Source organism: Paramisgurnus dabryanus, chromosome 5, assembly GCF_030506205.2.
Source record: "Paramisgurnus dabryanus chromosome 5, PD_genome_1.1, whole genome shotgun sequence".
Classification (NCBI taxonomy): domain Eukaryota; kingdom Metazoa; phylum Chordata; class Actinopteri; order Cypriniformes; family Cobitidae; genus Paramisgurnus; species Paramisgurnus dabryanus.
This window is the reverse complement of record NC_133341.1, coordinates 13,654,594-13,679,432: the sequence shown is the minus strand read 5'-3', so window position 1 is coordinate 13,679,432 and position 24,839 is coordinate 13,654,594. Positions and strand designations below refer to the sequence as shown.

The 24,839-nt window shown below is 38.5% G+C and overlaps 1 protein-coding gene across 3 annotated transcripts in view; it reads right to left on the bottom strand.

Moving 5' to 3' along the window:
• Positions 1 to 1,842: 1,842 nt before the first annotated feature.
• LOC135748911 (neuronal tyrosine-phosphorylated phosphoinositide-3-kinase adapter 1) overlaps positions 1,843 to 24,839 on the bottom strand; it is a 51,224-nt gene continuing 28,227 nt past the window's right edge. For 2 of the 3 annotated variants that reach the window (XM_065267228.2, XM_065267229.2), the window contains exons 3-7: positions 18,312 to 18,709; positions 16,197 to 17,891; positions 15,584 to 15,811; positions 14,568 to 14,671; positions 1,843 to 5,241 (exon numbers count right to left, since the gene is read on the bottom strand). In XM_065267228.2, the coding sequence (XP_065123300.2) occupies positions 4,858 to 5,241; positions 14,568 to 14,671; positions 15,584 to 15,811; positions 16,197 to 17,891; positions 18,312 to 18,709 (2,809 nt within the window). In that variant the 3' untranslated portion in view covers positions 1,843 to 4,857. The remainder of the gene's footprint in view (positions 5,242 to 14,567; positions 14,672 to 15,583; positions 15,812 to 16,196; positions 17,892 to 18,311; positions 18,710 to 24,839) is intronic. The other variant, XM_065267227.2, reaches the window with a different exon arrangement.

The following is a 24,839-nucleotide window of genomic DNA, read 5'->3' as shown; positions in this document are numbered from 1 at the left end:
ATAAACTACGTTTAAAGTACTTTGTTGTTATTTATTCCTAGTGGAGGAATATATAAATATTCACATTTTCAAACTGTACAAAATTTTTCTTTAACCTAAGGACAAATGTTTTTTTAAATTGTTAAAGGTTTGAATTTGTGAATTTCTGCCAGTGTCATATATATTTATTTAGTATATTTATATATTTAGTTGATTGATATTTTAAATAAGAGGAATATTTTAAAATTAAACCAATAAATCAGTTAAACAGTGCCACTGTGACTGTGAAGTATCATGTGACAAGGTTGATGATGCATATAAAACAATGTACTAGTCAACATTTAAGCGATCAAAAACTTTCATAAAAGGTTTCTTAAAAATTTCGCGCAATACCCTTGTCTTATAGGACAACTTTTATCAACTTTTTTGATTTTTTTTATCTTCTAAGTTGACTAGTTGCAATAAAAAAATATAACGGGCAGTAATTTTTAAATGATATTAAATTGTTTAAATACAATTCTTTTTTCATTCCACCATTTCAAAAAACTTTTTGAAACCAGTTGAAGGTGGAACACCGTTCCCGCCATTTATAGCCCTTCATAGGACAATACTTAATCCAAGAGGAGGACAAACTTAATTTACCTTTTTTGAAATCGCTTTAGCCTCGCCTTCTTTGTTAGGTTAATTCAAGTCGAGTTTATAACTTTAATGCTCACTTTTCCAAGCAAGTTTTTTGAAATAGCCCTCTGTTTCAGTAACGGTTTTCTTTATTTCACAGATAGAAATCATATCTTAAAGAGCACCTACGGATTCATGTTTTTAAACTTACTTTGTATTAGTAAATGTTATGTTAACAATATGCAAAGGTACATACCCCAAAGTAAACAATGACGCGAGTTATCTGTTCCAACATAAATCTCTTTTCTTGGACAACATCAAACACTTGTAGGCAGCAGTTTACTTTTTGGGATTGGTGATGTAGACAAGACCGACATTATCATAATTCCTCCCACTTCAAACCCACAGCCTATAAATTAACTCCTGTTAGCAACTGAATCTTTCAAACACGGTAAGAAGCTTCATGTTGACAGCTGACGTCAGAGGTATTCAGGCCAATCACAACGCACAGATTAGCTGGCCAATCAGGGACACAGAGCTTTTCAAATCCTTGCGTTTCAGGAAGAGAGTGAAATCTGGAGCTACAAAAAGTAACATATAGGGAAAATAATGTGTTTTTAACCATAAACCATGCAAACACATTGTATTATACCAAATACACAAAATAACATTGTTTTAAGCAATAAAATAGGTGCCCTTTAAAGATGTTGTTTAACTTTTGAATTCAGTTCTTTATGTTTTATTGGTTGTATTTTATCCCAACGTTTATGTAGTGTTAAAAAATGAAACAGGAAGTGTTTCTGGACCAGTGTTGTTAACATCTTGCAAATTTATCTATAATAGAGACTGAAATGAAACATTACTGACTGTTATGGCAGACATCATTATTGGTTATTTATATAGGACAAGTCTACATTCACATTTGCATTGTGGACTTCAAAACACCCACTTCCACTCTCCCTCTCTCTCTCTCTCTCTCTCTCTCTCACACACACACACACACACACACACACACACACACACACACACACACACACACACACACACACACACAGGTTTCCATGTTTTGTGGGGACATTCCATTTCAAGATCACAAAAACACTGGTATGCCTATCTTCACAACATGATAATTACCAGGTACACACACACGCACACACGCACGCACGCACGCACGCACGCACGCGCGTTGTTATATGTGGTTTACGGGGGCAATTCCATAGACGCAATGCATTTTATACTGTCCAAACTGTATAGTCTATTCCCCTAACCTACCCCAAAAACCTGTCTTTAATCTATGACAAATTACCATTTAGTATATTTTTTAGCTTTTCAGTTCATGGGGACACTTGTGTCCCAGTTAACCATGTTTATAGCATTGTAAACATGTCATTATACACTATTCATGTCCAGTAAACCACATATACCCCCCACACACTAACGCATGCATGTGCACATACACACGCACACACTTACACAAATGAAGTTCTGTTCATAATATAAAATTTATTTCATGACGATATCAATGCAAATATAGCACTACAGTGATTTCCAAGGTACACCGTATCTTACCATACCAATATATTATGGCACTCATAATATGGCCACCATTTATGTAGACACGCAAAGCCGACGGTTTCTGTAAACTAGTTTACCCAATAATACTTAAGTTTCCCTTTTCATCTTAATAAATGCCACTAGATGATTGATATATCTGAAGTACAAACTGGGCACAATTTATGTAGACTGTCTGGGACGCAGCCCAACCTTACTGTATGTTCAAGGTAATTCTTCAAGAACTCTCAGCATGCATTGCACCGGCCCTCCTCTACTGTGGGTTTACTGTGGACTGTTTGATAAAGACTGTATTTAAAATGGCCACCTGGATGGTGCAGTGTTGCTATGAAACCCTGGTGTCATGGTGACAACATGTCAAACCCTTGGTAACATCGCTGCAATATTGCCTTTACATTTCTCAGTAGTGTTGCCAGGGTGAGAACTGTATACAGGTTGGTGCTGCTAACTATTCAAAAAAATGAAAATAAATAAATTAAAATTACAACAACGTTTAAATACAACCACAACAAGAACAACAACTGAGTAACATTCAATTGCCAACAGTTACAGAAGAATCCACTTCCCAGAAATAAAAAATAAATAAAAAAATAAAAATAAAAGAAGAAAACTTAAATAACAGCAGTGAGGGATATGAAAGCAAAAGTAATAATCAATATAGCAGCATAAGTACTTGAAAAACATCCAGTGTTATTCTAATGAGCTGGGTGGATCTGTACAGAAACGGGAAAGTGTGTTTGTGAGTCAGTATTTGCAATCAGAAATAAGTCGTTTAAAGGGACTTGCATGACACTAGCCGGAAAAAAAAATGTCTGTGTTGGTTTGAGACTGTGCCTTTAGCAGAGAAGGCTCTCCTATCAGCGCTCCATTCACTACAGTGTAGACAGGTAGCCACACATAAAACTACTAAATTTCTTTAGAAAACAATTAAACAACTTGTACTTTTATACATTATATGCTACAATATATTTATTGATTACAAGTATGAAAGTGGAAATAGTTGCTACATAATCAATACAGTTGTACATATTTATTTTACAGATTTTGACACTTGTGTATTTTTTCCTCGTTGTTGTTTAATCTTGAGAGCATGTGGGAATTGATTTCCTTTGTGCGGACAAATTCCAGCATTTGTTTATGGAGCACTGCTGCACGTTGTCATCCCAGCAGGGCACTTTTAAGTGTACCGTATGTGCATGAATGCTAAAGGTGAAATTTGCTCTGTTTCTAAGAAAAGTGATGACTCTTTTAGTATATGGTGGGATTGGCAAATACATTTCATATATTTGATCTTACTGTCATACAGTAGATACCCTCCCCACTTTTAACTTCATGTCAACCCCAGCTGATTGGCATGAAAAACTTCGCTTCCAAAAGGACTGTAATGGCTGACAGTTAGACGCTTACTTATGATCCAAATTGAATGTAAACGGATAGGAAATGCTAAATACAATGACAGCGATCTGTATGTCGACCCATACATTCTTTCCAATAAAGCGATCTCACTGTTGGCTATATTATGCTTTGTGTAAGTTTTATCCATGAAATAATGCAATGAGAATCTAGATGTTATTGGTTGTCTTTATCTCCACCATGAGTATACTGGACTGAGATTAATACTGAGATCGGTCTTCTGTTTTAACAGATATTGCTACAAAAGTCACATAGTGTAACTTCTGCTGAACTACTTTCTCTTTTATTACCCAGACTCACAAGTCATCATACTCATTAAATTGGCACTCGATCAATAGGCAGTAATTGGGCAAATGTTTGGACAAATGGATCTACTGATCACTTTTCTACAAACTACAGCAGCCCTTCATTTTCCACTGAAACTGGTTCTAAATATATATAAACAAGATGTGTACGACTTTTGTTCTTTGTGTAAAAGTGTTGATATTTTGTAAATATTGTGTTTCATTCACCTTTTCCATTGGACTGCTCACTTTTACATCACTCTGCGACCTTACACAACTCTAAATCAAAGATACATAGTTCCTCATGACAACACACACACGCACGCACGCACCCACGCAGTCACCCCTCTGGAATGTAAAAAAAACATCAGACTAGTGGATGCCCAGAAAACAGCAGCATAATTGAGTAAATCTGGTCAGTAAAAACACAAGTCCAAAGTCACAAACAGTTTATGATATGAAGAAAATCCCACTTCAATATTTTAGAGTCCCTTCATTCTGTACACATCTTAAGTTTTGATATATCTTCATTCCTTAGGAGAAAAGAACGTGTCTATTCTCTTCCGTCATTTTCAAACGTACAAACGGCGCTCCAAAAGTTTCCAAGGTGTTTCAAAAAGGTTGTAAACTCAGCAGCACAGGTTATATTTGCAGCAGGTCAGAGAGAGAGAGAGTACAAACTAAAGTGTCTCTCTGGTGTGTTTCTGAATGTGTGTACTGAAGCTGCTGCAGTTTTATGGCACATGAACACCGTGAAAAACTTTTCTCTCTCAGTTCTACAGAGAAACTGAATCTAAATCATGCTATTTTCTCGGCAAAACGTCTGCACTACACAATTTCAATTCATCTCCGTTTTCCTTCCCAGTGTCTTTTATAATCTCTACGTTCAAAGGCCACTTTACTTATTTTCAGAAAGATTTTTACAAAAAGATTTGTTAGCTCCTCTTCTACCGGTCATGATTTTCTTACTCGCTGCCCCCATTTCTATTGGTCAGATGGCTGTGTCCCACACCACAGCCTGAGGCCTCTGGCAGGGCGGCGTTCCAGTCTTACGTGGCTCTGGTGTTCTCCTCCAGCTGGGTAAAATAGGCATGCTGTCCTGCTTACATAAGCTCTTATCTGGTCTGCGATGAGCTTTAATCTCCTTGCAGAGGCAGCGCTTCCTCTCGATCACCTCTAGGAGCTTGCCGTCACGCTGGGCCGGGGTCACGGAGGTGCTGCTGGTGCCCGCACTGATGGGTAGCTGGGCCTGAGCAGCGAGCTGAGCCAGCTGCTGGAACTGGAGGTGAACCTGCTGCTGGTGCTGGTACTGCTGCTGCCGGGTCAATGATGGACTGCAAGGAGTCTGAGAATGAAACTGCGAGAGTGCGTGAATCTAGGGGGGAAAGAAGATTTAAAGACATAAGATATACAGAAACACTCTCAAACCTTATTTCACATTTTTACTTGAATTGCAATAAGATGATCAATGCGTTACTGGGGGAGGGCAGTCATGCATCTCTCAAAGCAATTTATATTTGAACCACAACTCTGATCTTCTCACTACATTCATTGGCTGTAAAAAGTACACAATAATATGTGACCCTGGACCACAAACCAGTCAAATTATTATTTTTTTTTATTGAGATTTATACATCAATTTCAATCGTCATCTTTTCAATCATCAATCTTTAAAGTGTTTCCATTGATGTACACCCTAAAAACAAATGGTGCTAAATAGCACTAAAAGTGGTTCTTTGCTCGTCGCAATCATGGAAGAACCGTTTTTAGTACTATATAGCACCGGTGAAGTACCTATGAAGAACCATACGAGGGTCATATAGCACCACTATAGCACCACATATGGTTCTACATAGCACAATATGGTTCTACACAGGTGCTTCACTGGTGCTATATGGCACTAAAAATGGTTCTTCCATGATTATGAGCAAAGAACCACTTTTAGTGCTATTTAGCACCATTTGTTTTGGTTTGTTGGGATAGGACAATATTTGGGTGAGACACAAATATTTGGAAATCTGGAATTTGAGCAAAAAATTTTTATGTTGAGAAAATGGCTTTTAAAGTCCAAATCCGTGCAACTTATGATTGGTTTTGTGGTCCAGGCTCACATGTAATATCTATATTTTTATGCTGAAAGTGGATTTTATTCTATTTTATTGCATCTTCTTATAGCGTATAGTAAAATTGTATATTTCTTTTTTTGTCATAACTATTATTTTAATCATTTTCTTTGTCACAATTTTTCTTTCTGTATATGAGAGAGGGAGAGGGAGAGGGAGAGGGAGAGAGAGAGAGAGAGAGAGAGAGAGAGAGAGAGAGAGAGAGAGAGAGAGAGAGAGAGAGAATGGTAATATAGAAATATTTATATAATTACAATTTCAGGACATACAAAAGAGAAATATTTTATATTTGACAAGTGTCAAATTTGTTTATTAAGGGCTTTTAAAAATGACATCTTTCTGTTTTCTTTAAAGGAGTCATATGACCGGATTTCATGTTTCTTTGTCTTTAAGTGTTAAAAGATGTCTGTGCATATAAAAGATATGTAAAGCTGCAAATATTAAATAGATCTTTTTAAAAGTAAAGCCTCATCCATGAGCCTTCCTAATGGCCTTCCTCATATTTGTTTCCCAATTTGAATGTGGAACAGTAAGTGCAAGCATGTGAAAAAATAGGTAACTGAAATTTGGCTCCCCTTGTGACGTCAGAAGGGGATAATACCGAAGGGGGATTTCCAAGGGAGCATTTGCATAACACCACCCTAATGTTTTTGCAAAGATAGAGAGTGCGACTTTCATAGAGAGTGCGACTTTCACTGTAATATTGCCACCATGTCCTGGAGATGCTGTGTTTTTCCTTGCGAAAGGCAAACTACTTTTTTTGCAATTCCAACTCTGGCTTTTCTGTTAGTAGTCTATGTTTTCAAATGTAAATAATGACGATTCAAAAGCTAGTTTTGAGCAGTCCAGAGTACTGCGTGTTGTTGGTCGTTTTCTCTTTGATCACAAATGCAGACATGATGTTTAGACATTACCGATGTTTTAAGTTCTGCTCAAGTCACTGTGGCAAAATTGATCGATCAGCTTGGTCATCTGCGTTTTTTGGGTCCGATTCAGGCTCGTATTGATAAGGTAGTAAACACGATATTATCTCCTTTAACTTTTGCTTTGGGAGCTCATCTTTTAAACTTGGTGAGGATTTCGGCTAATCACAACGCAATGGATAGCTGGCCAGTCGGATCACACCTCGTGTTCTCGAAACAATGAGCTTTGTACAAATCGACAAATTTCAGAAAGACAGAGCAGAGAGGAGCTAAAATAATGAAAGGTGTGTGTGCAAAATAATGCAACAATGCAACCACGCGAACACACTAAATTACACCAAATATTTAGCAACTAAATATTGGCCCTATAATATCAAAGCAGAGGCTGGTTGATTGTGAATTGTTTAGGACTGTACCAATTCTTGTGGCACCATTAGCCAACCAGCATTGTCATTTTTCTGATTTCTCCAGAGTAAGACCCACTGCATTTAGAACTCAGTTGGCCTAAAAAACCCTGGCCCCAGCACCGAGGCGCTCATAAGCAAACTTGACAGATTAAATCATTCACTTTCAGCTAAGTAAACTGCCACCGAGTATGAAAATGCTAATGAATAGCTTGATGCACTTACAGTATATTACATTACATTTTTGGCACATGCTTTTATCCAAAGCAACTTACAGTGCATTCAATCAATAAGTTTTGTCAGTCTGTGTGTTTTCTGGGAAGTAAACCCATAGCTTTCGCATTGCTAACACAATGCCCTACTAACTGTGCAACAGGAGCGCAGAAATCAGATTTAGACATTTTCCAACCTTCAAGGTAAAATAAGTTTTACAAGTTGTAGAAATACTTCCTGCTGATCAAATAGAAAGTTTTATAGAGCTGACTAAACATTAAAGTCCCAATGAAATCAAAACTGACAATTTGTATTTTTAATGTAATACTTGAGTGTTTATTATAAACAATTTATCCGTGCAAGTCATTTTTTTGTTAATTAATGTGCCCCAAATCTGAAAATGTCCTTCCACCCTCTTGTGGTCATCATTCTATGATGACGTCAGTTAGATGGCTTGGCCGGGAGCACTATGCCCATCCCCAACTTTCAGTTTGCTGCCAGTCAATGGCAACTTCCGGATTATGAGGACTTTAAAGGGACAGTTCACCCAAAAATGAAAATTTTGTTTTATGCTGTTGAACACAAAAGAAGATATTTTTAAAAATTTAATATTTATTTGTTTTTCCCACTATGGATGTCAATGGGTACTGTGAACTGTGACATAATTTATCAAAATATCTTCCTTCGTATTTAAAAGAAAAAAGAAATGTATTCAGGTTTAGAATAATATTAGGGTGAATAAATGATGAGAGAATTTTCATTTTTGGGTGAATTATCCCTTAAAGGAGAACCAAATGAGAACCTAATCCTGCCTGAATCAGGATGGGAAAACACAGACATCTTTTGTTCTTACGCAATTCAGCCATTACTTAGAAAAACTGTTATTGCCCTAAAATTGCTTTTGTGCTCTTCAATACATCCTCCTTTCTAAGGATCAAATATTAAGGCCCAGCCTGATCTCACAAGAATTGTATTTTATGTACAATTAGTAAAATAGATGTATTTGACTAATTGGCTAATTCATATAAATTTGTACGAAGTTAATCATATTTAGTGCTGGGCAAAGATGAATTGCAATTAATCACATACAAAATAAAAGTGATTTTTGGCATAATATATGAGTGTGTGCTGTGTGTAATAATTATGTATATATAAATTCACACACGTTCATGTATATATTAAAGAAACATTTACATGTGTATATATATATTTATTTATATTTTTATATATTCGATATTATATACAGTATACATTTAAAAAAATCTAAATAAAACATTTCTGAAATAAATATATATGTGTGTGTGGTTAAATATAATTACACACAGCACACACTCATATATTATGCCAAAAAGTACTTTTATTTTCTATGCGAATAATCGAGATTAATCTTTGCCCAGCACTTTGATTATCTTAAAGATTTCCATGAGATATCATTGACTGGCCAACTATCAAGTACAGTTTAATTTACTTGCCCCAGCCAATTTTTACTTGCATTTAATTTTGGAGCTTGACAGGGTGTGTGCTCTTTGCTATATCATATAACACCACCAGATAGCGGCATAGCGCCAACTCCCAGCACCCATTCCACACTCCTACTCTGAAAGAGAAGGTCAAACCAGCTCACGAAGTCAATCTCTGTGCTACACACACGCAATGTCTGCGTCAGCATGTGAACTTTTGCCAAGAGACAACAGCACACCGGGGGAAAAGAATAGAGGCTGCTGCTCAGCGGCTAACATACAGGATTGTAAATTAAAAATAAAAGAAGTCTTGCTTGCGTGTGTTGCCAGTTTCACGCCAAACTTTCCTGTTGTATGTAACAAAACCCCCACACCGCTAAAGTTACACAAACTGGAGTATCTCCATCTATGAAGCTGCACATGTTTGCTGTCTGTCTGCAGTTTCTCTTCAATGTTCCCAAAATGGCTCTCTAACAAAACCTCAGACTGAGGCGCTCTGATGCCAGAATCAAAGCTTGTCACGGAGAGGCACAGACACCAGGTTTGAGTTTGATCATTCGCACAGACTCAGAAACACTGTCTCACCGGCACACCTGTTTTCTCCGCCCATCTGCTGCATCTGTCACTTCACTTTTATTCTGTCACCCCCTGTTTTCTATTCTGTGCTGCATTTCTCCGCCTCTCTCTCTCTTTGTCTGTCTTTTCCTCTGCTGCATATCTCTGCCCCCTCTCTCTTTGTATTCATCCCCCCTTTTCCTCTGCACTCGTTGACCCTGCAGCGGAGTGCGCTAGTGAGCTACAGTCTTGTTTGGGTGGAGATGCTAGTGACTCAATGGGGTAAGAGATTTACCTAATGACTGTCTGGAACAGCGGCAACAGGGGCACAAAACGAAATGAAATTAGTTACAGATCACCTGCCGTAAACGTCAACGCTCGGTGTCAATTACACTTGCGCATGTTAACCAGTTCAACTGAATCAAATTAATTACTGCAGTATCTTCACAGAATAAGGCTGAAACGTCTATATTGTTGAATAATTGGAGCTAAAAACATCCAAATACGCTTTTTTTGTAAGAGGTGATTTTAAGGTCATTGCAACAGCATCTACTGTACTACAGTATAAGAAACAATGGAAAATAGAAACTGTGGAAAAAAGGACCATATCTTCCAACCCATACAATAGTATAAGCATGATTTATACTTTTGCGTCGGATCTACGCTGTAGTCCTTCTAAGTATATTCGCAAGTGAATGATGCGAAATACAGGTGTAAAACGTTTTAAGATACCTTCGACCACATTCAGAGGTAGTCCCATTCGTAAAACGCATTCGACTGGATTGCTTTGGTGATGTAGACGTGCATGTGGTCGAAAGTGTTTGAGGAGTCACAAAAGACCACCTACTCTCTGTCTCCGCTTACTTCCCTAATGTGTAATGTACTGAGCACAATGTTTCTCCATCGGTCCTGACAATTTTCAGCTGTCAGTGTTCAGCACTTACTGTACTACACTGAGGTAATGTTACTGTAAAAAATTGATGCATACAATGTTAGCTACAGATCCTTGAATTTTGCCTGGCTGTCAGTTGCACAGCGATAATCCATGCTTGTCATCTTCCTTCATCTTTAGGAATACGAAACATTTTTATTTTCAACACGGTATGCGTTCCAGAGGTGAGTTTAGTCACTAGTGAGATCGATAAACAAACACAGACAGGTGCGCATCCGTGGCAACGTGCGTGCGTCAGATGAAACATGTGGATGATTTTTATGGTGTTTTTGGTCCTCTTAAAGCTCTACTGTGTACTTTATTGAGTTAATTCTTAACAAAAACCCATGTTTTCTTTCAAAAGTATGTGCTCATTCATGTGTAATTACTTCCCACCCACTAATCAAAGTATTCTCGTAAGTGTAGAATCTGCTATTTAAAATGCATACCGTCGAAGCGCTCTCTGGCTGAATCCATGTTGTGCCTCCATCTTTGAAATACATTCGCTGACGAGGGACATTCCTGAAATTCAAGCTCCGCCTTTCGCGCTTTCACTCTACACTCACGCTGCCCGATAGCTGAAGCCTCCAGAGGTTGCATGTGTAGGCGGTATACGTCATCAAGACAGTCTTATTTCAGAATATTAACAATTATAAAGCTGACAATTATTCTTAGTTAATTGTAAATTGATGTAATATGCGTATGACTTGTGAATGTAATGCTCAGTTAATTTAAATAAACCAGGCTTGATGACGTATCCAGCCTGTGACCTGCGTAGCTTGAATCCTTCGGATTTTACAACAACCGCACACCGTGATGAACCTGCGATCTAATGCTTTGATTTGAAAGCCTGTTGAAGACATATTCTCGAGGACATTAAAACAAATCGCCAAGGATGCGAAACGGGGATTTTAAACGACAACGTGACAGGAAAAACATCAAGACCAAAGTCACTATTGGAGTTAGTTTTCCAAGATGGGCTCAAGGGACACTGAAGTTGCACTTTCTATATTCTCCACAGGTAATTCAGCATATTCGTTTACATCTATACAGTCCATGTTGTAAACTTGAAGTTGTATAGTTCCTTGGCTAACTTTAGCATGATTATGCATAACGCTTGTTAGTGTAAACATGCATGTGGTTTAATGTGTTCAACAGACACACGCCGTCTCTCCGCCCATTTATGTAATCTGAGGTACTGAGATAAATGTTTTTCATCTTTTCTGACCTCTAGCACAAACACACGGTGACAGCGCTATTTTTAGCCTTTCATTGATAAAAGCGTCTGATCTGCGCGTCTTTCGTTTCATTTTACAAGCGTGTGAATGTTGCGCGATCTTTTTTCACCAAAATGAGAGAAAGCTCTTACATATACACGGACATGTAACATGTTTACTTAAAACATAAGCATTGTACTCTGACATAATGTCTGACATAATACTCTGATAAAGTGAAAGTTGCGCGATCTTTTTTCACCAATCTGAGAGAAAGCTCTTACATATACACGGACATGTAACGTTTACTTAAAACATAAGCATTGTACTTTGACATAATATTAGTTCGCGTCCATTTAAACCCGTCATGGTTGCTTTTTGTATGTGATTTTAAGCGGACATATCATGACAATCAGACTTTTTTCATGTTAAACATAAATCTGTGTGCTTTGATGGATCACAGGCAAAGGACATTGCAAATTGTTCATTTTTTCTCATTGCTTTTGCTTTGTAGCTACTGAAAGCCATGTTAACCTTGGCATGACACGGCCGGGCCACCGTACGAGTTAAAACGCGTTCCGAATGGGGAGGGCTAGAAAGTAATATTCAGTTGCTTGTCATATAGACTTTCACCGCTAGATGGGAGTAGATCTTACACAGTGGAGCTTTAAAGGTTATGGTCATGATGGAATCTAAATTTGTTTAACAGAAGTCATAAAGCTTGGACCAGCATGAGGGTGAGTATATGACAGAATATATATTTACATCACATACATTATTTTGCTAAACTATTGCTTTAGTAGGGGAGAGCGGGGTAAGTTGTCACACTGTTCATTACTTCAAGAGGCACCATCTCAAATATCAAATACCTCTTAAGCATGTCTAATAGTTTGCAGCTGATGTTCTTTTGTAAAATATAATAATTATGTCTTATTATTTTTACAAAATTATTTTATTATGTTTAAATAAAAAGTACACGGAGTGTATTGCAACTTTTTTTTACAGATATTTAGTTATATAGACTGCAACACACAAGCTTTTTCCACAGTGGTGGGATAAGGTGGTCCAGATCAACCTTCCGAACGCAAGACTTACAGAAGGTACACTGTAAAAAAATTCCGTAGAAATTGCAGCTGGGTTGCCGGTAATTTACCGTAGATTTACATTTATGTTATTTACTGGCAAGAGTTTGTTCAAAGTTAAATGAACATTAAACATTTACAAGTCTTTGTCTTTACAGAGTAAAACTAAAAAAACAGCATCAAGCCAAACATTCTGGGAAACAAAATCTGAAGCAAAAAACAGAAAAAGGTTGATGATGATTTCTGGTTCCCAGAATGCTTTGCATGAGGCTGTTATTGTATAGTTTTATTCTGTAAAGATAAAGACTTGTTAATATTTAAAATTTATTTAACTTTGAACAAACTCTTGCCAGTAAATAACATAAATGTAAATCTACGGTAAATTACCGGCAACCCAGCTGCAATAACATTGAAATTTCTACGGATTCTTTTTACAGTGTATACTGTACGTGACTAAGAACGTTTTAGAAAACACGTATTAACGATAAGGTACAGCTTAAGGTACAAATTAAGAACAATGTAGAGCTTAGTTGGTTTCGGGAAACAGGGCCCTGTAGATCTAGCCAACATTAGCACACTTGTCAGTTTGAGGCAAGTCATCACATGCTTTTAAAACTGGAAATAGTTAACCCCAGGTTTTTTTTTAAACCTCTGGTTTTTCTAAACCCAGGGTTAATGGAATCCTGGGTTATCTGTTTCACACTATTTGAACTTAACCAGGGGTTAACTTAAGAGATAACCCTGGTTATTCATAATCTGAGGTTTCACACTGTGCATTCCTAAAACCTAGGTCAGGTGTCTGAATCCCTGCTCCTACACCTGTCTGTAATTATCAAGCAACCCTGAACACCATGATTAGCTGCTTCAGCTGTGTTTAATTGGGGTCATAACATTCTAACCCTGTTTCATTTTACACTGCGTGCGTTTGGCACCGCAAACTAAATTACAAGTGTGAAACGATCCTTACTGTACATTTACATGGGACAGAAGCGTTAACGCTTGAAGGAAGGCTTGTCTGAAATGTGGCCAACAGCCAATCACAGTGGCCGCTACACATGCTCCGGTCTTCCATAAACGTAATTGGTTGGCTTTGCCTAGGTTATTTGCATAAGGTGATCTGATTGGCTGACGCACGTGTTAGCGCTTGAAAAGTTGAGAAAAGTTCAGTTCGGCAACGCTTGACGTCACCCATTAAAAGTGAATGGGAAGTGTTAACGCTTACGCCCCGTGTGACATACCGTTAACCTAGGGCTAAAAGCAGGGTTTAGAATGAAGATAACCCAGGGTTAAGCACAGTGTGAAAAGCCCTAGAGTTAATAATTCCAGGTCTGGTTTTAATTTAAAAATTAAAATCAATAATCACAATTAAGTAGTTGTCTTCTTCTTTTTAGATAATGTAGTGTGACAACTTATTGATGGGGCAAATTGTCAAAAGTGAACATTATCTATTCAACAGTCTACAACTCCTTAATGAGACAAGATATGAAAATGTAATACATATACAACATATGTGCCCAAGACTTCCTTCTTTCATTTGGTATACCATTGTGATGTATGGGGCTCAGTAAATGTTAGACAGTGTGAAAAATGTGACAATTACCCCGCTCTCCCATACTGTAAACTGCTCAAAAACATTTCTAACACAATACAACATACTTTCTCATAATAAACATATTACAGGACCTAGATGAGGGCTGTATACTAAAGCAGGGTTGTGGGTGCAAAAAATGTACTAATTCCCTAAGTTTGTGTTTATACAGAGTTAGTGACAGTTTAAAAATGTTGTCGTGTATTACCTGGTTAAGTACTTCTCTGGCTGGCAGGCTGCTTTGCCTTTGAATGTCACCTCCCACTTGTCTTACTCCTGATGTGGAGGACGACCTGCCAAGGCGACCTAACTCTATAAAAGGTCACAGATAATACTAAGTTAGTGTTTCACAAGTTCATATCTCAGAATAGGTCCAGAGCAATAATGACAAGTATAAACATACTGTAGTTACAATCTAACATTAACCATTCACATAACCATCTTGCTGGTTAGAAAATTAAACCTGATTAAACTGTACATGGGACTTGCAAATTACGTTGTTTGTTTGCATATGTTGTCTTTGTGAATTTTGTCATATTTAACCATTTAAATATTTAACAAGGTGGCCAATTTGTATAAATTTGCATTCGTACATTTCAGTATTATCTGCTTTTGCCCATTGATGTTGGGTTGAGGGATGAAGTTAAATTTTTGCCTTTTTTATAAAAATTAGATGTTTTTGTCGAATACATATTGTACAAAATTAATCATCACCTCGTATAATAGTAAATTTTCTTATTAGATGGGGTTGATTTTTGCACCTGATTTAGACGCTCTCGCCAGTGGCGGTGTAAACACACAGTTAGTACAGTACACAAACATCCTCTTTAAATAAAAATCTGTTTAATACCATCTTTTCATAAAATAGCGCATGACTAAAGTGACTCAACTTTTTGGTTAATTATGCCCTGAAACATAAAATGCAATGTGATAATTCATTTTAAAATATCTAAAGATTTATGAGGTCAGTAAGGAGGTGACAGAATTTGCAACACTGTGCATACATAAAAGAGTACACTGTAGCAGTTGCTATTTTAATTATGACATGCTGTTTTCAGTAACATTGTAAACTATTTAAGAATATTATGAATGTTTTTTAATTTAATTACTTTTTTATGAACAGTAAATCTACAAATGTGCCTATTACTTAAATACCCTTGATCTCTATCCAAAGTTTTAACTGAGGTCAGGGCAGAGACCAGTGTCAATGTATTTGGCTGTTACCTCCATTGCGGCATGCTGGGAAAGTTTGGCAGGGTAAAGGGAGTCCAGCTCGTATCAGTCCTTTCAACCCTGGGGGTCCGTCCGCACCAGCCAAACTCTCACTGTGTCTTCCCGTAGCCCGCACAGGAATTCCAGAGTGTCCTCCACCCCGCATGGATACTCCTATATTATCTCTCTCTCTCCTCAACAGAGCATCTGCACTCCCATTCCACACACTTTCATCTTCCTCTATAGAGCAAGGTAATAAAAAAGAAACAATTAAACATGTGCAATACTACAATGTGACAACAAACAGAAAAAGGAATTTACACATTAAGATGGGGTCCAAAAATCTGAGACTACATTTAAACTTTATGAGGCGGTTTCCTGAACAGGGATTAGACTAGCCCTAGACAAAAATAAATGTAAGAGCTGTCGAAACTGAAAACAACTTGGACTGACACATCTTAAAATACATCAGTGCCTTTTGTTTTGCCTCAAAATGCAGGCCAGTAATGTTATATTTCCTAATTAAACTAAGGCCTAGTCCTTGTCTGGGAAACCACCCCTAAATACAAAATAAACAAAAAACATTTAAGTATTAAACAACCCATTATATCCAACCATCACTCACTCTCTGAGTCTCGGCTCCCATGACTGAATGACAATTTTCTATGCATGGGCCAGTAAGCCTGTTCATCGCTGAATCCCAGACAAGCTGCACTGTCCCAAGGAACGAACCCAGTCTTGGCCTGCAATGCCTGGGTTGCAGACCCAGTTTTATTTGGGTCTGTGTGTAATGATGGCAACTGGGAGCCTCCACGCAGGCTGTCATAGGCGGGTGGCCGACGGAAACCCACAGAGGGGTAGGTCCACAACAGGGGACTGTCAGAAGGGGGAGGTTTGTAAGCAGGCAGGTTATGGGACAAGTGAGGGGTGTGGGAACGGTGCATATGAGAACGAGATGGTGGACGCTGGGTGGAAGAAGAGGAGGAAGGTGCAGCTGACGATGGTGGTAGACTTGACGTGGTGCTTGTACCGGTCTGAGAAGTCGGCGTATACGTGCCTGAAGTGAGGGCATCAGTCTGGCTGGATGATGGTGTGCTTGAATCTTTCTCTCGATCGCGATCTCTGTCTCTATCTCGATCTCTCTCCGGTTTCTCAGACTTGAGCAGGAAGCTGACGGACTTGCCCTCCTTAGGCTGTGTTTGTGTCTGGGTGGAGGACTGAGAAGAACCCTGCCCTGACCCTTTGCCCAAGGTCTCTTTCTCAGGTTTGCGGTAATGGTGATAGTGGGATGGCCTATGGTGTGGATGATGATGATGATGATGGTGGTGGTGGGAATACGGAGAGGAGGATTTTGATGATGGAGGTAGAGGTGTGGAATGACTTCGGGCTCTAAGTCCTGGTGCTGGTCCCAGCTGTCCATCCCTCCTCTCCTTTTCTCGATCCTTCTCGACTCCAGGGGACTCTTTGGAATTGCTGGTGGAGCTCGTACTGGAGGAGGTGCTGGTAGACACTGGCAGGCTGGAGGCTGACTGCACACTGATCTTGGCCGAGCTGGACTTGTGCTGAGCCCCCACTCCACTTGAGGCAGCAGCTGGCTGGGGAAAAGCCAGAAGCGGGGGCTTGTGCTGAAGCAAGTTAGGGAAGGGTGCCGGAATCTTACTGGAGCTGGACTCATGTTCAGGCTTGGCCCCTGGCAACAGAAAGGGAGTGGGGGCACGAGGAGGGTGTGGTGAGGAAGAGAGCGGTTGTGGTACAGGTGTGGAGGAGGCCGAAGAGCAGGATGAGGGAAGAGGTGAAGAGTGGGAGATAGAGACTGATGCTTTAGGCTTGGAGGAGGAGGAGCAGGCCGGAGAGGAAGATGAGGGGCGTGGGAGAGAGGAGGAGGTTGGGGAAGAGGAGGATGAGACCACAGAGGAGTGGTACACTTTAGATTTGATTCGATCATGTTTGAGTGGCAAGCGCCGATGGGCTTCTCGAGCTGCGTCATCTGTGAGGGGATACTTCATCTCTTCGTAAATAGCTTCTCCCTGATCCGAATCAGAATCAGGCGTGGTGGCAGACGGTGTGAGGGGATGAGGAGTGGGGGCATTGTGAGTTTCTCGAGTAAAAACCTGGCCCACCATCTCAATGTAAACCGGCTCATCATCTCCCCCATCACCCCGGTGAGAGGGTTCAGAGCTTTGGAAAGGAAGAGGTGTGGTGGATGGTGGGACACGAAGGGGTGGGGGGTCAAAGGAGAGCTGTGTGCTTGGGCTCCGTTTGGGCTTTAAGGGAGGAACTTTCCTTCCTGACATTTCACCTGAATCAGATTTCTTCATTGCTATTCAAGAAGACAAAACAAATAGGTAAAAGAAAGGTGACAGAAAGGCAAAAACAAATGAATAGGGCAAAGACAGAGAACATAGGTCATGCCTGTACACCTTTCTAATCCATAAAAATTATAAAACATATGCATAATTCATAAAATTGATCATAAAAATGTACTTTTTTTGTCTATCAAATATAATAAATGGCTCTGCATCTGAAATGACTTTACGTTTTAGCCAACATTATGAATTACTTTAACCATTCCATTGTGGTTTTAACACTTACTTTTATGATACATAAAATCAAGTCTTAATTTTATGGACATTCTATTTCACTAAGTAAAATGAGTTTTGCCTGACTAATGTCGCATGTTGACATTAAAAAAAACATTAAACTAGACCTCTGTATGCCAAAAAGAAATCAATCCTCTTACCATTCCGCTTTTCTGAGTGTTTGTGAGGGTGATTAGGAGGTGGAGGTGGCGGAGTATCAGGTGGTGCATGGACCCCACGAAGAGGATGTTCCTGCTCCTTGTTGGAGCTCAGACGGGTGTTGGGGTGGCGTTTAGGCTTTGCTGGGGGGCAGCGGGATGGATTCGATTGGTTTTGGGGATCTGAGTCTGGATAATAGCCATTCTCCATCTCCTCCTCCTCCCCGGTCCCCACAGCGTGGCATGATTGAGAGCGTGGTGCCATTGCGGCCGCACAAGAGTGGGGCGACAAGTCCTGAGACGCCGGCATCGTCATAAATCCCATTCGGAAATGGCGCCGAAATGACGCCAGATCCCGAACCTTCCCAACCGTTGCAGAGGAGGCATCTTTATAATTAGAGCTAAAAGAGATGCGAATAAGAGATAGTTAGAGTTAGGTCTGGGCATGAGAGATGGAATCAGAAATTGAGGGAAAAGGGAATTATTTCTCTATGGAGATTCTTCATGAGATTAGAATAATACATTTGTTTTTCATTGTGCTGTAGGCCATCCACCTTTTCTTCTTAGCTCTCTCTCCTCATTTCTGAGTTTCTACTGAGAAAGGCTCTATTAATAGCTCACAGTCAATTTCATTTTTGTCTCTAAAGCCCCGTTGTACACTCTCCTAAGCTCATTTCCTAAGTTTAAACACCTCCCTACTACCACACTGTCACACAGACTACTGCAGTGTTTCTCAAACTTTTTCTGTCATTCCCCACTTTGGAGGTAGGAAATAGTTCCGAGTCCCACTTGTCCCCAATTGCCTCAACAAAATGGTAATCAACTAGGCTTAAGGTTTAAATCACATCCCAAAGCCAGGGGGCGCTCTCATGCAGAAACTCCTTTTGTGCCACAGAAGAAGTAGCATTACAAACACTATTCCAGGAAATGTCTATAAGAATATTTATATCGGTGTTCTTCAAATTGTTTCAGGTATTTTTAGGATAATAAAGAATATTGTCAATGATTTTGTTTAACGATTGTTGCTTTTTTCAATGCAGACTCATAATGATTTTAGATTGATAAGGACTTCGTGCTGACCAAAACGCCATAGTACACAAACAAGCTGCACATGAAACACAAAATCGCAGCCTTGTGATTCTGAATCGATTTCAGACAGGCATTTATAATGGGACACGCAATAAATTGTTACAGCCCTAATATTTAAGTTTTGTTTCCGCTTCAATTAACATTCTGATGTTAATTCATTCTGATGTTAATTTGTAGGCTAGGTTCCGCATTACATTTTCTTTACAGTTGATGTTGTTTTAAGTTAGGCTTATATTTAAAGAGCACCAATGGTCCAATTCACGATTTTACATTTCCTTTTGTGTTTGGTAAATATTAGTAGTGCTTGTTAAAGATATGCAAAAGGCACATACCCCAAAGTAAACTATGATGCGAGTTATGGTTTCCAACTTAAATCTCTTTTCTTGGACTACAACAAACACACGGATTGTAGGTAACAGATTACGTCCTGGGACTGCCGATGTAAAGACGACCGACATTACCATAATTCCTCCTGCTTGGACTCACAGCCTGGACACAGAGCTTTTCAGATCAATAATTTTTTGTACAAAATCAATGCGTTTGAGGAAAGCAGTATATCTGGAGCTACAAAAATGTGCGGTACGTGGAAAATAATGTATTTTTACCATAAACCACGTGAACACAGTGTATTATACCAAATACACAAAATAACGTTGATTTTTAGCAATAAAATAGGTGCACTTTAAATGTGTTGTTTTGAGTGTAAGGTCAATAAATAAAGGAATTAATAGAGATGGGCACAAAAATGACCAAATAATCCCCGTTTGTCACGCCCCACTTGTAAGGTTCCTGTTTAAACACACATTCGTGAGGACACCTCAGACTTCATAGTTTTCAATCCAGACTAAAGACGATCAATAGATTCAGTGAAACATGATTTTCCTTATTTATGAGCCCTTTCTCTAGTGAGGATCACCTTAAATGTCATCACAGAAATGTATGCAAACTCATATGATGAATGACAAGACAGAAAGTAGTTCATGCCATCTTCTCTCCTGTACTGTAATCTTCTTTCATCACATTTAGTGTTTATTTATTCTTTTACATTTTCTCCTTAAATTTTCTCTTGTCTATAAAGCTTACCCATACCCATTTACTCTACTCTGCCCTCTGTGAGATCACATATCTGCAAACATTGTTTAATCGGCTGATCTTTTCCAGTACAAATAAAGACTCTGTCCACAAGCTGTCTCTCTCTCTTTATCCATTGCTCTGCATCTTTTCTCATTGTCCTCTATTTGCAAGCATGCACAACCCTCTGTTTCCACGGCAACTGGCCTGTCATTTGTTTATTGTTTGCTGAATTTTTTTCTCTAGACAGCCAAGAGAGAGCACACACTGGCATATGCACACATAAAAATACACAAACAGGCTAAATCAGGTGTGGCATGGAATAATATAGGGGGTGGTAAACAGTGGGCTGCCATAACTCTTTAACACTTCAAAAGAGAAAACACTGTTACTGATTTTTGCAACATGATGGGGAGTTAGAGAAATATTTACAGCACCACACAATGGAAAATTTTACTGCTTAGATATTGCATTCAGGAGATCTTAGTTTTGTTTCAGATGTTTTTCCTGAAATTCTTTATAAAAAAATAAAATATACATACTTAAAGGAAAACACCACTGTTTTTCAATATTTTTCTATGTTCTTACCTCAACTTAGATTAATTAATACATACCTATCTTTTTTCAATGCGTGCTCTTTTAATCTTTGTACAGCGCATGAATGTGTCAGCATTTAGCCTAGCCCCATTCATTCCTATGGCTCCAAACAAAAGTTTTATTTTATAGTCTTTAAATAGGGAAAACATGGAAGTGTTTGGTGGCTTATAAATTCATCCCTGTTTGGAGCCATAGGAATGAATGGGGCTAGGGTAAATGCTAACACATTCATGAGGCGCTGTACAAAGATTAAAAGTGCACGCACTGAAAAAAGATAGGTATATATTAATTTGTTAAGTTGATGTAAGAACATAGTAAAATATAGAAAAACGGTGGTGTTTTCCTTTAAAGTCCCAATAAAATTAAAACTGACAATTTGTAGTTTTTATTTAATATTACAGTGTTCATTATAAACAATTTATCTGTGTAAGTCATTATTTAAAAAAAGTGACCTCATAAAATTCAATCAAAATCTAAAAATGTACTTCCTTGTAGCGATCATTCTCTGATGATGTCAGTTAGACGTGTGGGCGGGAGCATACATTAACTAGTTACATTAACATACATATGCCAGTTCCATTTCTGATTGAAACATCTACTTTTCTATATCCAACAGTGTAAAACACAAGCCACGCCCACTACACTCTTTGAAAGGATGTGTTATTTTTTTACACAATTTAGTGCGTTAAGCTTTTAACACATTATGTGTAATTTTAACATATTATGTATCATTTTGTGTTGATTTTGTGTTAAAATAAAACACAAGTTGTATTAAAAGTAACACAAAATGTGTTGTTTCAATACAAACACAGATATGGGTGGATTCTGGGACAACGCATTTAAATGTGTTGTCCCAAAATCAACACTTATGTGTTGTTTTTAACACATAACTTCTAAGAGAGTATTTTCCTCACGTGATATTCTTTTTCACACTGAAATATGTCACAACACGAAATTAAATTCAATCGTGACTTCCGGTCCACGGGGACTTTAAAACTTTTTTACATACAATACTGTACTGTTACTAAAGTGGTAGCTTTGTGTTGAAATTGTTTGCAATCAAATTGAAATATCATGTTGCTGACCTTGGTACAGTGTCTAAGCAAAGCATTTAATACTTTAAGAGTATGCAACACTCTTCTACTCTAAACCTAAGGAAAAGGCGACAATAGTTTTTGTCTTACCAGCTATCTGTACGGATAACTACACTTACATTTATATTTGCGCATTTGGCAGATGCTTAAATTCAAACGACTTAAGCTACACATTTTATCAGTATACGTGTTCCCTGGGATAAAGCTCATGACCTTTTGCACTGCTAACGCAATGCTATACCAGTTGAACTTTAGGATCTACAGATATTTAAAAGATATGAGATTTTCCAAGATTTTCTTACCAACAGTACAAGCTGTACTGGCATATACAAGAATTTTTTTTATATATATTTTCAACTTGTATAAAGATTGTCTAAAGACTAGCAATGTCCCGTTTCTCCTTCTGACCAATGCGAAGGTTAACACGTCTGAGGCCCATGAGGAAGCAACTTATGATATTGTTTTGCAGTGCGAGTTAGCATTCATGTGTATGCGAGTGTGTTCAAGCATATGTGAGTCTCTGTTGTCAGGCAGAGGACATACAGTAGAAGATGCTGAGCTAGTACAGTTTGCCACACACTAACACAGAAAAACAGGATGATGCATGAGACCCAAACAACATGAGTTGGCCATAAAAGCTCACAGTACAGCCAAAATCCAGGTTTAGGTTAGACAAAATCTCTGAATGAGTTAAATTATCCCATTACTGGTGGGATGAAGAGTACGGTATGTTTATATAGTGACAATACCAGCACTTCAGTATAAGTGCATACAGTTTTGTGTGTGTACAAATGCTAGCAATATTGTATTTACTGCTGGTCTAGAATCAGATTTTACACTTAAATATATCTTAAATATTAATGGGATGGGAAAGGCGGACTACAGTGGATGAATGCCTGTGGTCAAATTCATTCTACATTGTTTACTGAATACACAAATAAGTAGATTGTTTTAATTTTACCTTTATTTGAAATAAAAATACAAAAGGTGATGATTACATTTTGTGGCAATTCAAATTAGATCATCCAAAAACTGAAGAATTTTTATTTTAAAATTTTGTCAAACTTGATCAAAATCCTGCAGGCACCACATAAATTCATGAAGGACACATGTTGCTGATGCTCCATAGTCAAACATTACAAACTACAGGCCTGAATCATTTATGAACTGCGATGTTGTGTATTTTAAGATATTGTTTTGGATCTCCTGAATTTCAAATTCTACACCACTGTATTAAACATAAGTGTAATAAGTAAGCAATGAGGTATGAGAGGCTGTGGTGTCTCGTGAATAAGTAACGGCTGAAGGGCGTTGTAAGGCACGATGCAAAGCGGAGTGCATGCAACCCCTTCAGCCGTTACTTATTCACGATACAGCACTTGCCTCGAGTACCTTAATGCTTTTATAAGAGGGTTATCACAAAAAATTAAAGAAAAAAAATGTATTAGTGCAACTTTCATGAAGTTAAATCAATAAACGCATTGCATCCGCTAGAAAAAAATAGTCCCTGACCGTGAACAACAACGTTCCAGCTCAAATAAAAACAACAAACCGTTCTGGTTGCTAAGGTTGTTGCTAAGGGCGCAAGGATAAATAGAACCGTTGGGTAAAGGGGTTCGAACACCGGCCGCGCAGCTCAGCGTCGCGCCGCGTCTAGGACAACTCGGAGGTATTGTAAACTGGAAGTGCACATTAGATAGCGCGAGCTTCGTCAGATAGCGTCTACTTCAAAATGCAAAATATACGTTAGCAGCCAATGTTAATCGTTGACGATTTGGGACAAATAGGATGTTATTTAATGTTAAACTATGTGAGTGGCGCTGTGTGGCGCGACAGGGATTTGAGCAACTTCCTGAGTCACAGCTGGGCGGCGCTGACAGGCGCCACCTGGTGGCGCCGGTGTGCGTATACTCATAGAAAACAATGTGTTCGATTTTTTTAGAACGGCACGGCCTGTGTGCGATCCCCTTAAAGAAGGTCATAGCCGTGTTTTATCGTGAATAAGGCACAGCTATTGACCAATCAGAATCAAGGATTGGAACTAACCGTTTTATAACTACATTTATACCACAGGGCTTTATTCTGATTGGCTGAGAAATGTTCAATGGGTGTCGATTTGTTTCTGTAAACCGTACATCTAACTTGTCAAATGTCTTAAAAATAGCAATGTTTTTGGTAACCATGGTATAAGCAGAATAATTGACTCCGGTCCTTTGAATTATTCGAAAATAATGCACTCCCACAGTGTAATGGCACTTTGCTTCGTGTCGTGCCACATTACCACCTTGGGTGTGCATTATTTTCTTATAATTCAACAACCCGTCATCAATTATTCCTTACATGGTCAGTTCTTTCTTTGATCTAATGAGAAAGAACATGCACAATATGTCACATGAGGTTTGTCTCAAAGCTGCAAACATTCTGTTCTCTCTGTACTCTTCTTTTCAACTCCACGGGTGAGAAGTGGATTCTGGGTTGTTTACTTTCATCTGACACGATACATCAGATAGCAGAATAAAAGCTCAGATGTAAGAGAAACTGAAGCTCCATGTCTGCTCTGAGAGGAGGAGTGTGTCTATTTTAAAGTGTGACTTTCTTAGTTCTTTATAACACAAAAGATGACATTTAACAGAATGTCCTGTCACTTGTTTATGTAAAGGAGCATAAAGCAGCATAAAAC